Below are 14,601 nucleotides of genomic sequence, written 5' to 3'. Positions count from 1 at the left end.
CTTCAGTCGAGTCTGCAACTGCGAGGAAGTTGGAAAGTCTGGAAGTGTCGTGATTGGACCAGACGCAGCCTAACGGAGCTGGCGATCAACGTCTTTGGGCGTTTCAACGTTGGCTCGGCCCACTGGTTGGAAATCCGGGGGCCAAAATAACACAATATCTTTTTTTTCAAGTTTGTATGCTCGCAATTACAATCTCTTTTCGATTTCGGTATGATGCTAGGATCAATAATCGCTTTTGAGGTATGTGATAAAAAACAAAATGAGACTGCGTAGAGGAGACGCTCGGTTATCACTCTATATACTCGTTTCAAGTGTCTGGCTTCAATTGAACTGGTCGCCCCAATCTAGCGATATGAGCTTCATTGCATGGACATCTCAATGGCAAGGAGTAAACCTCTGTGGTGAAATATAAGGCTATGGGAATACAGTATCCAGCAGAACTAATCAAATAATATACATGACCATCAACAAGGGAGGTCTGGCATTTCAAAACAGATCTCTCCCAGACAAGCAATGCAACACAGGGCAATGACTCTAGGGAATCAATGTCAATCCGGTCTCTTTTAGATCGATGCAGCATCCGGCTGCTCGGTAAAGGCCTCCTCCTTCTGGCTCTGCTGCTCCAGTGCGATCTCGGGGGCCCCGGAGAGAGCTGCTGTCCGCTGCTCGAACAATTGAGCCTCTGTCCGAGCCCAGGCCTTCCACTTCTCATATTGCTGGTTCTCCAAGTCCATACCAATCTCCAGGTACGACAGACCGAAGTTGGCACCGGTGGCCTCGGCCTCCTCGGCAGCAACCCGGCGCTGAATATCCTCCTGCAGTCGCAAGCGGTAGAATTCTCGACGCGCGATATCGTATGCGTTGGTCTTGGTCATATCAGGCACGTTGTTCAGGAGCCAAAGCTGGCGTTGGACGACACTAGCCAGACAGAAGAGACGTTTGTCAGTGAAGAACTCCAGCATTTCCACATATAGGGTGCAATATTTCAAGGACAAGGATTTGAGGATTTGAAGAGTAGGAGGAAATTTACCTTTCACCGTCCAGTCGCTTTCCAGGCTGCTTAATCCGGCTCCAGTCGTAGTTCTCGTGGTCCTTGCCGGTGCTCTCGAGGAGCACACGAGGCCGAGCAAGCTCCCAAGGGTGATCCCGGAAGAAGTCTTGTCGCAGCTCATCCTCCTCGTACTTCAGCTCCAGAGGCTGGAACAGCCGACTGGGCTTCTTCGACTTCCGGCGCTTCTCCTGGACCTCGAAAACGACCTGCGGCTTCGATGATCCCGCAACGGTCTTCATCCGTTGTCGGACCAGCTGGTGTTGAGGGGGCGGGTTGCGAATGAGGGTCTCAGAGGGAGGAATCTCGCCAACAACATCGACCCATTGGGGAAGCCTGTTGATCTTTCCACTGGCGAATTGATTGAGCGCTGTCTTGCGCACCCGGAGCGCGGTGAGGTTGATTTTGCCCATGTCGTCGGGACACAGTCAAGGGACTGTCGTCAATCGGGAGTCCCGGGAGGTTAAACGATCGTGAAAGAAAGTATCTCGTCGTTGACAGGACGAGAATCACTCGAACTGGGCAAGAATAGAAGGGCGACGAGCGACGTGCAGGACGTGGAGGACGAGGTGTTGCGATGCTGCGGGAGCGAAAAAGATGGGATTGGCCCAAATGCGACTCCGATTGGTCAAGGCGGGTCCCGCTGCAAAGCCAGAAAGTCCGGCCTTCAGAAAAACACCCCAGCTTAAACTACTGACCAGTAACTAGTACTGCTTTCCCTTCTGGCGTATTCTCTCCTTTCATCTGCTCGCCGTCTGCTTCCTGGTCCGAGAAGCAGTCCTGGCTATCTCGTGCGATCGGCCTGCTTCTCCTTTGGACATGCATGGCTAAGCCAATGCCACGATGTCTGCTCTCTCATGCCTCCTCCCAATAGGTCTCCCAGCTCGCCGAGCCTGCGCGACCCCCCCAAGCAGGCATTGGACGAGCTATTTCTCTCTCGACCTTCGATGTCTCATCCGAAACCATCTCCCTATCATGCCTCCGTTCGCCGCTTCTCTACCCGCCGTCTTCGACCCTCCGTCGCGTCAATAGCAGACATTTTTGTCGGTTCGCTGGTACTAGCAGGTTTCTGCAATGAGCACACACCACGACACCGACATCTGTCCACAATATCGATGAGGACATCAGAGACACAACTTCACAGGTTTCGCGGCAAGGTTGTCACCAGTCACGGACATGGCCAACTGTCTGCCGGGAAGCGTTGGGAGTGCATGAGATCTTCGATTCCATCATCGCGAGCTCGATCATGGCTGAGTACTGCTCTACTTCCTGTGGAGGAACATTCCCATGCACAAGATTACACAAAATCCACACAATTGAAACAACAAAGGGGGAATGATGATACGCGGCCCGGTTCAAGGGAAGCAGCGGGCGAAGCATCACATCGACAAAACTGGCCGCAGATGCTCGACTCAATTATAGATTCCGAAAACGCGGCTGGCCATGCAAAGGATCTGTCTCCAATTACACTATCTGCGGACTCGGAGTTGCTCTCGACCCCCGAGGGCGAAACTGGTCTTTCATACGACGAAAAGATGCATCGCATGAATTCAAACCTATATCGAAGAATCCTGGGAGATGACTACGAGTGGTCGGAGCCTATGGACGTCGTTTTCCCGAAAGACGGAGTGCACCCAAAAAGAGAGGCGAAGGAGGTCACTAACGAAGTGGGCTTGCACAGGCTGTCAGTCGCGAAGCTGATTCATGTGCTATCCCACGAGAAATCACCTTCCACGTCATACCTGTTTCGCCTGTATAGAGATATCCCCGCACCGGGAGTGGCAAAACTACCTAAAAGGATCCGCGGACAGCTCTTGCGACTTTTCGCCAAAGCTCCTAATCGACGATGGGCCGATGCTCGGCGCTATCTTGCCTTAGTACAAGACATGATTGCCTCGGAAAAGAGCATGTCTCGTTCAATGTGGACCTCTGCTGTACATTTTGCTAGTCGAGGAAGTGGTAGCGGCAGGGTCCTGAAGCGAGATCTTATACGTGCCATTGGTGTCTGGCAGCAAATGGAACATGTGGCTGGAATTGAAGCAGACGACGTGGTCTTCAATATCCTGTATGATACTGCCATCAAGGCCAGTCAGTTCACGGTTGCCGACCGGCTAGAGCAGGAGATGAAGAGACGCAAGCTGGACTTCACTCGCTTCGGGTTGGTTGCCAAGATTTATTCCGCTGGCGTGCAGAAGGATTTGGATGGCATCACAGAAAATTTCCGGCGGTTCGTCAAGGCCGGTGATCTTGTCGACACTGTCGTCTTGAACAGTTTATGCTCTGCATTCATTCGAGCAGGTGATCCATCTGCAGCAGAACAACTGTATGCCCGCATGATCGACGCTCAAGCAGCCAAACTGAGCGCTGATCGGTCACTCACAACGGATTCAAATCGAGTGGTATTTGAGCATTCCCTTTCATCCGAGCTCTCCAAGTACAGGACCAACAGCAGGGCATTTGGTGACTTTCTCAAGCGATCTCAAGTGCTCAAGCGCCAATTCCCTGAGCATCATCAGGCTCTTCAGGACTCTATTCCAATGACTCCTGACACACGCACTTTCTACATCTTTCTCCGATACTACGCACGCCAGAGTGGTCAGTTCGATAAGTTTGTTATGATTCTCCGTGACATGGAGAATGCTTTCGATGTGCCTCCCCACCAGATCGTCTATATGATGCTATTTGAGGGATTCGCCATCCATGGCCTCCAGAAAAAGGCGTGGTCTGCAGAAAGGCTTCGCCTGGTTTGGCATGCTTATCTACGGGCTTTGCGTACTTCAAAGGCGAGATTGGATGCACAACAGAGGCACAGAAGTCCGCGAAAAATGGAATGGGAGAATCCCTTGGCCAATGCTCTGCATTTGGAAGATGAGCTGGATCAAACAGTGACCGAAACATCTGATGAATTCTATATGCATCTCCCATCGGCGAGCAATGGTACCCAGCCGGACTCCAGGCCCCAGTCCGGAAAATCCGATGAACATTTCGAGCATCACATGGATGATGATTATGATGATGTCGTTAACGTGGCTCCCGAAGGCTCCTGGAAGCCGCAGGCTGACGCCGACACGGTCAAAGCAGACCATGAAGTTGCTGGAGGTAAAATGTCTGTGTCTGCATTAGGCCAGCTCAACCCAATTAGCATTGGCATGCACCAGCCGGACGATTTGGACAAGTACCTGGAGAACGGGGTTTTTGTTGGCCGCAAGATGATCGTTATCATTCTGCGTGCGTTCGGCGCTTGTTATGGGCCCAAGGAGGTCATGGAGGCTTGGCTGCAACTGGAACGACTTTGGCACCCCCATCATCGCAAGGCGGCTGACGTGCTTGCTGTCAAGGAGGAGCTCGACAAGCAGTTGTCGAGGGGTCCTCGCCCAAAACTGTAACATAATATAGAGAAGGGGGTGGGGTGCATTGTGATTGATACCTGTACATTATACATAGATCCGCCATATACCGATTCAATTCAGCGAAATATTTTATATAAAAACCACGGGATATCGTCCAAAGAGAATTAGCCTCGATTTTTTTTGGAGAATTATCATACTCAGATATCTGGGAAACTCACGACTAAGAAAGAGTACGGAAAGAAGAATGCAAGGCCAAGTCCAAGACGATCTTATAACCCTCAGCTCCATCTCATGTACATGACTTGAGATCTCAATCAAATATCGAAACTAAACATCCACTTACCCATATGTAGAACTGAATATATGAACACCAAAAGCATACAGGCTTAACTGCCCAATTGAGAAGTGCTGCATCCCAAGAAATCAATATAGTCACGTGATGTCGCGTCTCCCCAGCCGCGACGAGGACGCGGTTGGAAGAGAAGCATCAACCACCAGGTACACATGACAACTCTCAGAAACCACGTCTTTGACATGCTACCAAATGGCTAGTCGGGGAGGACTGCCGCAGCGAAAGCCAGATTTGGAATTCTATCTGCATCGTGTCTTCCGCAAGAAATCGTTCCGGTTAGCACGGCTGCCCAAAACGCGTTTACTTCGCTGACTTGGCATTAGTCCACTGCAACGAGAAGTCATCACAGCAGTCGTCGAAGGCCACGATGTGTTTCTCCAAGCATCAACATCGTTTGGCAAAAGTCTATGTTTCCAACTCCCTGCTGTAATTAGCAATGGGCGTAAGTCAAATTTGCCGACCCTCTTGGCAACACGTCACTAACACTGTCAAAGTCACCATTGTCATTTGTCCACTTCTTGCATTGATGGTAGACTTATACTTTTCTCACTTTATGAGTGCAATATACTAACTCTCGACAGACGGATCAAGTCAACGCTCTGCAGGCTATCGGCGTTCCAGTCCAAACTATCAACTCCAGCACACCTCTAGCCGAGAGACGCTTGATCATGACTGACATGCTTTCCGGGCACCCTCGTACACGCCTGCTCTATGTAACCCCAGAGTTATGCCAAACGGACAGCTTCCGTCGCAACCTTTCCATTGTCCACCGGCAGGGCCAACTGACCCGCATTGCCATCGATGAAGCCCATTGTATCAGCGAATGGGGCCATGACTTCCGTCCAGCCTATCAGGAATTGAGCTGGTTCAGAAAGAATTTGGACGACCCGCCTGTTGCTATCACGGCCCTCACAGCTACAGCTACCCCCCGAGTCCGATCGGATATCATTACTATCCTGGGCCTGAACTTCGCCAAGCTCAAGCTCTTCAATACCCCCTCTGCACGTCCCAACATCCACTACGAAGTACGGTACCTTCCAAACTACGACGAAGATGACGATATCTCTCCGGAAGATGTTCGAGTGCAAGATCTATTGGCTTGGTTGAAGGCCATCAAAAGCCGTCAAGAAGCACGAATCGGCGCACACGCAGCAGCACAACGTCCACCCATGTCCGGAATCATCTACGTCGGGCTTCGTGCAACATCAGAAGATCTTGCCAGCAGATTGGATTCTGACGAGACAATATCGGCAGTGGCATACCACGCCGGTCTCAACCCGCAAGATCGAACTCGTATTCAAGCAATGTGGACTTCAGCGCAGCCATATCAACAAGGCAGCAATGGGAAGCCGCCGCCCACCTTCTCAATCATTGTGGCGACCAATGCTTTTGGTATGGGTATCGACAATTCTCAAGTCCGTTTCGTAGTCCACTGGACACCACCTCGCAGTTTCGAAGGATTTGTGCAAGAATCAGGCCGAGCGGGTCGTGACGGCAAGGCAGCGGCTTCTCTCGTCTACTACAACACGCAAGAGCGAGACCGAATCGCCGATCGTCTGGGCCGTGACGCAGAAAATGTGCGCAACCGTGGTGGGCCTAAGGCTTTCGTTGCCGGGCTGCTTAAGAACCAGATGGCACGACGTGAGAGCTACCAAAAGGTCGTCCGCTACTGCGAGACGGTCACCAAGTGTCGGCATGCGCTGATCAAAGATCTCTTTGGCGACTACGAGTTGGAAGAGATGGGCTCTCAGCAGCCGCAGTCTGCATATGGTGTTGTCAAGCCCGACCCGCTCAACCCATCTGCATCTCCGTGTGATTATGCTTGCGATTTTTGTAAAGAGGGACCCTCTGGCTTGGCAAAGCGCAGGGGTAGAATGGACGCTGCTGATGCTCTTTATGGCTTTATGATGGAACAAATGAACTATGAATATTCTTGATAAATACCCTGAGCTAGCGGCTTTCTGTCTTTTATTGTATGTATTCACTTGTGTTTCCTCTGCTACGGTGTATTTCTTTGCACTGATGTTCGGAGTAGGTACTTTTCATGAATATCAGGGATACTAGCCATGAACGAATGGAGTAATGATAGAGAGGCACATATCTCATCTCAGCCTTGACGATTCCATGAGCGCACAGAATGTAATCTGATATCACTTCCGGTGACATTTTCTAGACATATTCATCTTTATCATGCGATTAGTGCGGATTCTCAAGAGAGTGGTGAACTCAAAGAAAGCCGCTGGAAGGAGATCGGTCTGACTCATAGGCAATGTATCCAATAGTCTGCCGTAAGCTTGTGAGCCTTGCATAACACTGCCCGGTGAATTGTGTTTATTTATACACGAGGGACTGAGTCATGCATCAATCACGTACCAATAGCAACACCAATGGCATGGACCATGACAAATATGCTACTCCAGGTCATCGATATCGATATCGATATCAGCTACGCCTGGCAATGTTTCAAGCTGCGATAGAAATGGCATGAAGGCCCAATATGTGTCGCTGCCGAAATCAGTAGTCCAGGGATCAGCGCCCATTCCCGGTGCTTCAGTTGTTATGACTTCCGACTCAAATGGAGGAAGAGCAGGCTGTACAAGCTGCCGTTCTTGGCCTTCAGCTTCGGATGTGAAGGGGACAGTTGTTGATTTAATTGAGCTCGGGGGCTTGTTTGAAGATTGAACTCGCTTCATAGCAGATGTTTTGCGCTCTCTATAAGCAGATTGAAGACTTGAGGGCCCTTACAAGTCTTTATAGCGTCACCAGTAGTGCATTCTACCACTACACTACTGCCGCCCGAATGCAGGAAGTGTGGGCCGCTCAAGTTCAGTATATCCTATTGAAGACAACATTTGGCTACTCGTACATTTTGTCACTTCGTTTCCCCCAAGCTTTCAATCTTCATCATCAGCGCCCGAATCTAAGGTGACTACCACAACTCAAGGATGCTCGTGTTCTTGGTCTAAACGTACTGCGTCTTCACTGACCGGGACAGCGTTCGAGCTCCGCATTATTATCGTGGGCCATAGTATCGCGGGAATTATCACAAAGCGCAGTAACAGACAATCTAGTGCAGATAAGATTAAGGATCTAGAAAGCTATACACCTGATATTTCGCTTAATCCGCTTGCTAACTATACCCGTTCCCCGCCAATAACAACTCTTACAACTACGCCTGAACATAGTATTTCGGATATGGATCGAGATATCGGGAACATGAAAGCAGCCTCGGAAATACTAGTGGCCCGTATTGAATGCGGACCTTATAAGTTCTCTCGTCTCGGAGTTTCATGTGAATCAACGAAATCGGGACTTTTGCGGGGTAACGTACGCCTCGCGCATGTTTTTGGAGTCAGTTTACAGGCTTCCTGACGTTATAGAGCAATGTGTTGTGAAACCTCGATCTCATTGATGAGAAGATGATGGGATAGCTGTACGCTCGCCGTCGCTCACTCTAAGAATCGTCCTCATGTAGCCAAGTTCTGCCACGCCATATAGCTGTCACTTGCACAGATATTCTAGTTGATATCTCACCTTCATTCATTTCCACACTAACTGTTCTAGCTTTACGGATGTGACATGATTCATTCAATGGAGAAGATACGACGGAGAAGATACCGCGAGAAACGTTGATATTCTATCAGAAACCCAAGGCTCTATAAATACATTCAGGCTGGTCTTACCTTCACCAGAAGACTACTAGTCACCAGCACTGCGAAGTGCGAGCCCATCGCTGGTGGCCCCACTTCCACAATCAAGATTAGCCGTCTCGAAGGTGGGAGCTTTGGATGGGGCGCCTGTAATCACCATACTTCCACCACTCGAGGTGAGTCGAGTGGCTTCAGCAGACACTGTGATCCGTCCTCGGAGCCATGGTTTTGACACCATGTGGTAGCACTAACGACCATAGAACTGAGTTGGATGGCAGATACGAGACGAACGGCGGAGCAACGGGCGAGAGAAGTTCGACACGGCGTCGGCGAAGGACGGCGAGGGAGCAGGGAGGACGGCGAGGGGCGGCGCAGGGAGCGAGAAGGACGAAGGCAGCGGACGAGAGGAAATCGACACGGGGGCGGCGGCTGGCTCCACTGAGGACCGTTCAACCTGAGAGGAGGGCTGGGGAGGACGGGGGACGGCGGAGGGAGGGCGTCCGCGTCGAGGGTTTCCAGCTCAGTCCCATGGTCATCAAATTGCTCCTCAGGATCAGGGGTTCTTCTCGAATTGGCCCCCGGCAAGAGGCTTCTCCTACACTCCCGTAAAAAGGCGCAGAAGGAACCCCAGTGTCTCATGAGCCACCATGCTACCGGTGGTATGCCCATGATGGCGAGTGCAAGCGAAACTATGACTTGAATGAGCGTTGAAAGCCAATCAAAACCTTCAACCATCGTGACAGATATAAGGGAACAGGATATAAACAGTATACTTAGCCTTGGTATAGCTCAGTCGCTGAAGCACGCAAGGTGTGAAGAGAAGAGAAACATCGGAATGGATTTCAGTCTACCTATGAAGCTATCCGTTCTGCATTTTGAGGAAGGTATTACTTTTTAGTCAACATATCAAAAATGCAGGTGCAGGTAGTAGCGGGAAGTCGCAAATTGAAGCAAGAGCGGTCTTGGCGTCGGGTGACGAACGAAGGGGATCAGGGGTATTCGGAGGGTCCGTCATGGCGAAAATAGATGAGTCTGATAAATGTTGGTATATGACAAGTGATAGTTGGCTGTTGGGTGATATGAGAAGCAAGTGTGTTGCGCAAGAAGGAAAGATATGCCGAGAGTGATAGAAGAAAAAGGAGGTGAATCCAGAAAACGACTGAAATGAGATTCCTTTGAAGGGAAGCGACGGGGAAGCGAATGAACCGAAAACTGTCATTACCCTAGTATCTATGATCCGTCATTTGGGGCGATTTCTTCGTTTCTGGGTACCTGAAGCATAAACTAACCTTCTTGCCAGCAATAGATTATGTGATTTAATGGTATATTATGCTGCGATAGAGGGAGATAGGGACATGTCTCAGTTCTATAAAGACGGTTCAGCAGCGAACACCGGACGGAGAGATCACCTGTAGGAATTTTTTCGACCAGAGCTTTTTGATCGATTGATGGATGCACGGCAGATGTTCATGGCCGGTCCTTGATGAACGTCAGGTCCAATCCCGCAAGTGATGGCTGGAGATTTGTCAATTTACAGTATCATTGCAATGTCAAAGACAAATGCCAACGACAGATGCCAACCCTATTATCGGCTGAGAGGACTATGCAAGTAGACAATCGGTCAAATTATAATGAGAGTCGACGCTTGCGCGGCGCTAGTATTACCGTCACCTAGCTTATCGAAGACGAGGAGCACTGGAGAATCTTAAGCTAAAACACCTTTTTTGAAAAGCATCACGACGGTCGAAGAGACTTTGAAAACTTGCAGGGAAAACGAGATCGCTGTATCCTTTTTGTCCACTTTTTGTGGCCCATCAATCACTTCTTGTCTGTTCCATGCCCGCTACCGGACCGTAGAGGGCGAAATCGATGTGGCCAATTGCGCTGCAACTGCAGATTTACAGACCAGGAGGGGGTGGGACCTGAAAAATCATGTCAGTCAGGAATCAGTTTGGGCGCACGAGTCTAGGAAACGAGATCACATACCGCACCGTAGCTACCTCCGCCCGGGGGTGGGGGAGGAGCATCAGAGCCTGGCGGAGGAGGCGGAGGTGCTTCGTTGGCAGGGGGAGGTGGGGGCGCCTGGCCCTCGGCGGCTTGTTGTTGCTGCTGCGCGGCAGCGGCTTGCTGGTAGTATTGATAATAGGCCACGTAGTTTTGGTATCCACCATAGGCGGCGTAGGGGTCGGCAGATCCATAGTACTGGGCATACGCGGCGCTATAGTCGGCAGTGGCGGCGGTCGAAGCAGCCTGGTCAGTGGGGCTAGCAGAAGGACCAGGAGATTGTTGCTGATGTTGCTGGTGACGATCGTTGTATCGGTCCCTGTAACCACCCCCATCTCTGCCTCCACCTCCGCCGTGGTAACGATCTCCGCGGTCTCCGCGATCTCCGCCGCCACGGCCGTAGCCACCGTAGCTGTGCTGTGGCGGGTTGTCCTTGAAGTGCTGGTACTGTTCCTTAACGTTGGCCAACAGGTCTTCACAGAGCTCCTTGGCAGCCTGAACGTCGTTTGGGTCGGGACCGCTGTGAAAAATAATTAGTATGAATGATTGCTGAATCGGGGATTTATACACTCACGCGACGTGCAAGAACATAGGCTCGTCACTCTCCCGGCCAGTACTCGATTCGATGAATCCAGAGCCCCGACCCTTGATCTGAACGCGACAGCGAGTCTTCTGCTGGATGTGCTTCACGTAGGCACCACCCTGACCGACAACCTGCGCACGCAAATTGAATCCAGGGATGGGTTCAAGATCAATAGGAATCCGCTCATCGGGCCATTTGCGCTATATGAAGTTAGAGGAGCTCTATTTCTTTCTCAGATCATCAGCAGGAAATCATACGCGACCAAACTCGTCCCGCTCTACTTGCTGCTCGGGTTCCCTCCGACGGAAGCGTCGCTCGTCGACCAGGTTCGGCAGTTCCTTCTTCATGAGATCATCGATGATCTGCACAGCCTTCTCAAGGCCTTCCTTGTTGGTGCTGGTCACATGAAGGTAGAGAGGGGGGTTCTGCACCGACTAGATCAATAACTGGTCCAATATCAGAAAGAGAACGAGAACTTACGGCAGCGGTCGCCATGTTCTTGTCCGGGTAGTAGTTTCCTCGGGTGGTGACATCTTGAAAACGAGTAAGCGGTAAGTCTCTTTATCCATACGAATAATACACGAGAAGAAGGCGTACCGGCGCCAGTTTCATCTTTGATCTAAAAGTCACGCGGCCGAGGTTAGCAGATGCCACAGAGGGGATGTAAGATGCTATGCGTTGAGTTGGTTTGAGTAAGCTTCATCCAACCACACACAAGAGATATGAGATCAAAAGGAGGGAGCAGAAAGAGGGATAGACCCCAAGCAAAAACAACCATACTTGTACACCAAGTGGACAAGGGTCTGGAGAATCAGCCAACGACAACAGGAGTAATTACCATTTTTTGTGTAGAGCCCTTAGTCAGGGTGTATCGGTTGCGCAGATCGTTGATCTCAATGTCTTTGATGTAGTCTCCGTCCGCAACGTAGATCTCGGTGTTGGGCTTGCCGTCTGCGTCCGAATGCGCTCCGGGGCTATCAGTCTAAAAATGCGGGTTAGCTTTAGCCCAGAGTCATGCCGTAATCAGGGATTATTACCGAGCGGACTGGTGGAACGTCGACATGCTGAATGCCCTTCTTTGCCTGCAACTGAGCATTGATCTTGGCCGCCGCCGCAGCTATTCAAGTAAGGAACAACAAGTGTTAGCTGCATAATTCTGTTAAAGTATATGACGTAGCATCCAACTTACCAGCTGCAGCTGCCGGATCAAGTGAAGCCTTTGCCGGAGCCTCGCCAGCTGGACTGCGCGGCTCGCGACTTAGTGGACTGCGGGTGCGAGTTGACTCGGATTGTCTAGCAGACGGGGATCGGGAGCGACGATCGAATCGGGAGCGACGAGGAGGCTCAGGGTCGGTTTGATCGAAGCGAGAGCGCTTGACCCGGTGGTCGTCGTCAGCCATAGCGATAGGTGTATGTGAGGCGAAAGCGAGAGAAGTAGAAGAGCCGAAATGGTGAGTTTGGAAAAAGGCTAAGGTGAAAGGCGGGAAGGGGAAGTTTCCGGGGCAGAGGAAACGGACTCGAGACGTAGTGAGGAATTGCGCTGCTACTGAATTGAGGGTATTTCACCGCCAAGGCCGCTCTGGTGCGCCGTAATTGACAGTCCAAAAAGCTTCCGAAGTGGTCTTCTTGACTGTTCGACTCTAAACTCTCTATGAATATCAATTGCATGGAAAATGCTCCAGGTCACGTGGACATGCAGGGCGCTAATCCCAAAGTAGTAACTTAATCAATACTCTAGTTACCAAAGTCCTTTCACGTCTTTGATAAAAGGAAAGTGATCAATCTCGGTACTTACTCAGATTTCTCACTGTAGTCTCAGTGAAACTTCTTGTTTGAATATTTATAGAGCTAGCTACCAAGGCCATTCGCCCTCCGGATTCCTGCAAAAAAAGGCTGTCATTTATAACCTCGGCCTTACATATCCTTGGCTCTTAAAGCTAAGGAGCGAACGAATTGGAAAATTCAAATGCTCATGCCTCTTTTATATCTGTTTAAAATCAATTCTCCAGCACCTTCCGGTGACCTTCAGAGCTATAATTTCCCCATCCGAGGCATATGCGTAGTTGCTTAACTAGCTTAACACTGTCGGCGGTCAAATTACGCTAATCCAAATTAGGCTAGTGTGGAGTGAGTCAGCTGCCCCGAGGTCGGAAGAGCAGCCCCAGTAACTGCGAAAAAGAATCCGGAGCATCAAAAGTGATTCATCGCACAACCCTCAGTGTTCCTGATCATACAATGGCTTTCAGGCGCCCATTGACGCTGTCCTCGGCGTCAGTGTCGCTACTGTCGCAGTCGACAGCTGCTGCTCGGTCTCGTTCCGCCGCAGCTTCTCGCTTCAATGCTTTCCGCGCCTCCTCCAGCAGCTCGACCTCTGCTCTTGCCTACAAGGCATTGCACCGCCGCTCTCCTCTTCCCCTGCCGGTTGCCGACGCCTCGCCACAGTGGGATGCTCCTACCGCCGTCTCCTCGATTCTGTACGAGACTCCCGTGCCTCCGAGCAACCCTCCCAAGCGCCATGTTCTGAACTGCCTGGTTCAGAACGAGCCCGGTGTGCTGTCCCGTGTGTCCGGTATCCTTGCCGCCCGTGGCTTCAACATTGACAGTCTGGTGGTTTGCAAGACCGAGGTCGATGATCTGTCCCGCATGACCATCGTGTTGCAGGGCCAGGACGGTGTTGTCGAGCAGGCTCGCCGCCAGCTGGATGATCTCGTCCCCGTCTGGGCCGTTCTGGACTACACCGACTCTGCTCTGGTCCAGCGCGAGCTGCTCCTCGCCAAGGTCTCCATCCTTGGCCCCGAGTTCTTCGAGGAGCTGCTCCAGCACCACCGCGAGATCACCACTCCCGCCGAGTCCTTGAAGGAGGGCCAGGGCCATGGTTTCCAGGAGGTTGAATACCACCCCCGTAACCTGCCTCCCAGCCAGGCTCTGCGTCACAAGCACGAGCATCTGGATGCTATCACCCGCCTGGCTCACCAATTCGGTGGTAAGGTTCTGGATATCAGCAACAACAACTGCATTGTTGAGGTGTACGTCTCTTTTTCCTTCCTCAATGTGTCCATTCACTGCGTACTGACTCATCCTCTCCACAGCTCCGCCAAGCCCAGCCGTATCGACTCCTTCCTCAAGCTGATCGGTCCCTTCGGTATCCTCGAGTCCACCCGTACCGGTCTCATGGCTCTGCCCCGTTCACCTCTGTACGAGCACACCGAGGAGCTCGAGAAGGACGCCGCCGACGTTGTCGATGCCAGCACCCTGCCCCCAGGCTAAGCGCATTTCCAAGCCTTAAGTCAAAAATATACATACCCAATACGATCTTGGTTTCTTTGCTGCTGCTTCAATATTCTGCGTGATCTTCAATTCAGTCCTCTGTCTAATCTCATGGTCGATGCTACCTTTCGCCTTCAATTGGAAAATGTTACAAGACTTTGCTTTTCCGGTTCAACGGACCTTTCCAATCTTTCTAATCATATTTGACCGTAGAATTAGACGTATGAATCTTTGGATGCAATGATGAGCGTGTACTTCATTATTTAGTCAACCATCCCTAAACGCCAGCAACACCATAAGAATATAGAACCAAATGCATCATCAATCGTGTTCGATGCTGAGACAAC

At 51.0% G+C, this 14,601-nt stretch overlaps 7 protein-coding genes across 7 annotated transcripts; 3 read left to right on the top strand and 4 right to left on the bottom strand.

Moving 5' to 3' along the window:
* Window positions 1-563: 563 nt before the first annotated feature.
* rsm25 (mitochondrial 37S ribosomal protein mS23) lies at window positions 564-1,461 on the bottom strand (the record flags this gene model as incomplete). The annotated part of the gene is made up of 2 exons (XM_057151467.1): window positions 564-918; window positions 1,031-1,461. The coding sequence occupies 2 exons, from the start codon at window positions 1,459-1,461 to the stop codon at window positions 564-566; spliced, it is 786 nt and encodes a 261-aa protein (XP_057009272.1).
* A 444-nt stretch (window positions 1,462-1,905) lies between these two features.
* Window positions 1,906-4,434, top strand: N7473_005526 (pentatricopeptide repeat protein; the record flags this gene model as incomplete). The annotated part of the gene is made up of 1 exon (XM_057151466.1): window positions 1,906-4,434. One exon carries the CDS (start codon window positions 1,906-1,908, stop codon window positions 4,432-4,434), a length of 2,529 nt encoding a protein of 842 aa, XP_057009271.1.
* A 508-nt stretch (window positions 4,435-4,942) lies between these two features.
* On the top strand, window positions 4,943-6,687 carry N7473_005525 (putative RecQ family helicase RecQ; the record flags this gene model as incomplete). Its single annotated transcript, XM_057151465.1, has 4 exons — window positions 4,943-5,025; window positions 5,074-5,192; window positions 5,245-5,279; window positions 5,332-6,687. The coding sequence occupies 4 exons, from the start codon at window positions 4,943-4,945 to the stop codon at window positions 6,685-6,687; spliced, it is 1,593 nt and encodes a 530-aa protein (XP_057009270.1).
* Window positions 6,688-7,161: 474 nt separating this feature from the next.
* Window positions 7,162-7,443, bottom strand: N7473_005524 (transcription factor domain-containing protein; the record flags this gene model as incomplete). The annotated part of the gene is made up of 1 exon (XM_057151464.1): window positions 7,162-7,443. The coding sequence occupies one exon, from the start codon at window positions 7,441-7,443 to the stop codon at window positions 7,162-7,164; it is 282 nt and encodes a 93-aa protein (XP_057009269.1).
* Window positions 7,444-8,553: 1,110 nt separating this feature from the next.
* Window positions 8,554-9,135, bottom strand: N7473_005523 (uncharacterized protein; the record flags this gene model as incomplete). Its single annotated transcript, XM_057151463.1, has 1 exon — window positions 8,554-9,135. The coding sequence occupies one exon, from the start codon at window positions 9,133-9,135 to the stop codon at window positions 8,554-8,556; it is 582 nt and encodes a 193-aa protein (XP_057009268.1).
* Window positions 9,136-10,298: 1,163 nt separating this feature from the next.
* On the bottom strand, window positions 10,299-12,387 carry N7473_005522 (KH domain-containing protein; the record flags this gene model as incomplete). Its single annotated transcript, XM_057151462.1, has 9 exons — window positions 10,299-10,322; window positions 10,387-10,924; window positions 10,979-11,187; window positions 11,245-11,412; window positions 11,468-11,520; window positions 11,585-11,606; window positions 11,826-11,969; window positions 12,025-12,104; window positions 12,177-12,387. The coding sequence occupies 9 exons, from the start codon at window positions 12,385-12,387 to the stop codon at window positions 10,299-10,301; spliced, it is 1,449 nt and encodes a 482-aa protein (XP_057009267.1).
* A 783-nt stretch (window positions 12,388-13,170) lies between these two features.
* Window positions 13,171-14,480, top strand: N7473_005521 (acetolactate synthase regulatory subunit). The gene is made up of 2 exons (XM_057151461.1): window positions 13,171-14,013; window positions 14,077-14,480. The coding sequence occupies exons 1-2, from the start codon at window positions 13,223-13,225 to the stop codon at window positions 14,252-14,254; spliced, it is 969 nt and encodes a 322-aa protein (XP_057009266.1). The 5' UTR covers window positions 13,171-13,222; the 3' UTR covers window positions 14,255-14,480.
* The last annotated feature ends 121 nt before the right edge of the window (window positions 14,481-14,601 follow it).

Source organism: Penicillium subrubescens (genome assembly GCF_028828155.1).
Source record: "Penicillium subrubescens strain IBT 31985 chromosome Unknown utg000004l_segment0_segment0, whole genome shotgun sequence".
Lineage (NCBI taxonomy): Eukaryota > Fungi > Ascomycota > Eurotiomycetes > Eurotiales > Aspergillaceae > Penicillium > Penicillium subrubescens.
This window is presented reverse-complemented; position numbering and strand designations above follow the sequence as displayed.

Excerpts from the sequence above, each read along its gene's own strand:
- N7473_005521 (XM_057151461.1), top strand. The coding sequence starts at position 13,223 with ATGGCTTTCAGGCGCCCATTGACGCTGTCCTCGGCGTCAGTGTCGCTA. Across the intron at positions 14,014-14,076 it reads AACAACTGCATTGTTGAGGT|CTCCGCCAAGCCCAGCCGTA; the intron begins GTACGTCTCTTT and ends TCCTCTCCACAG.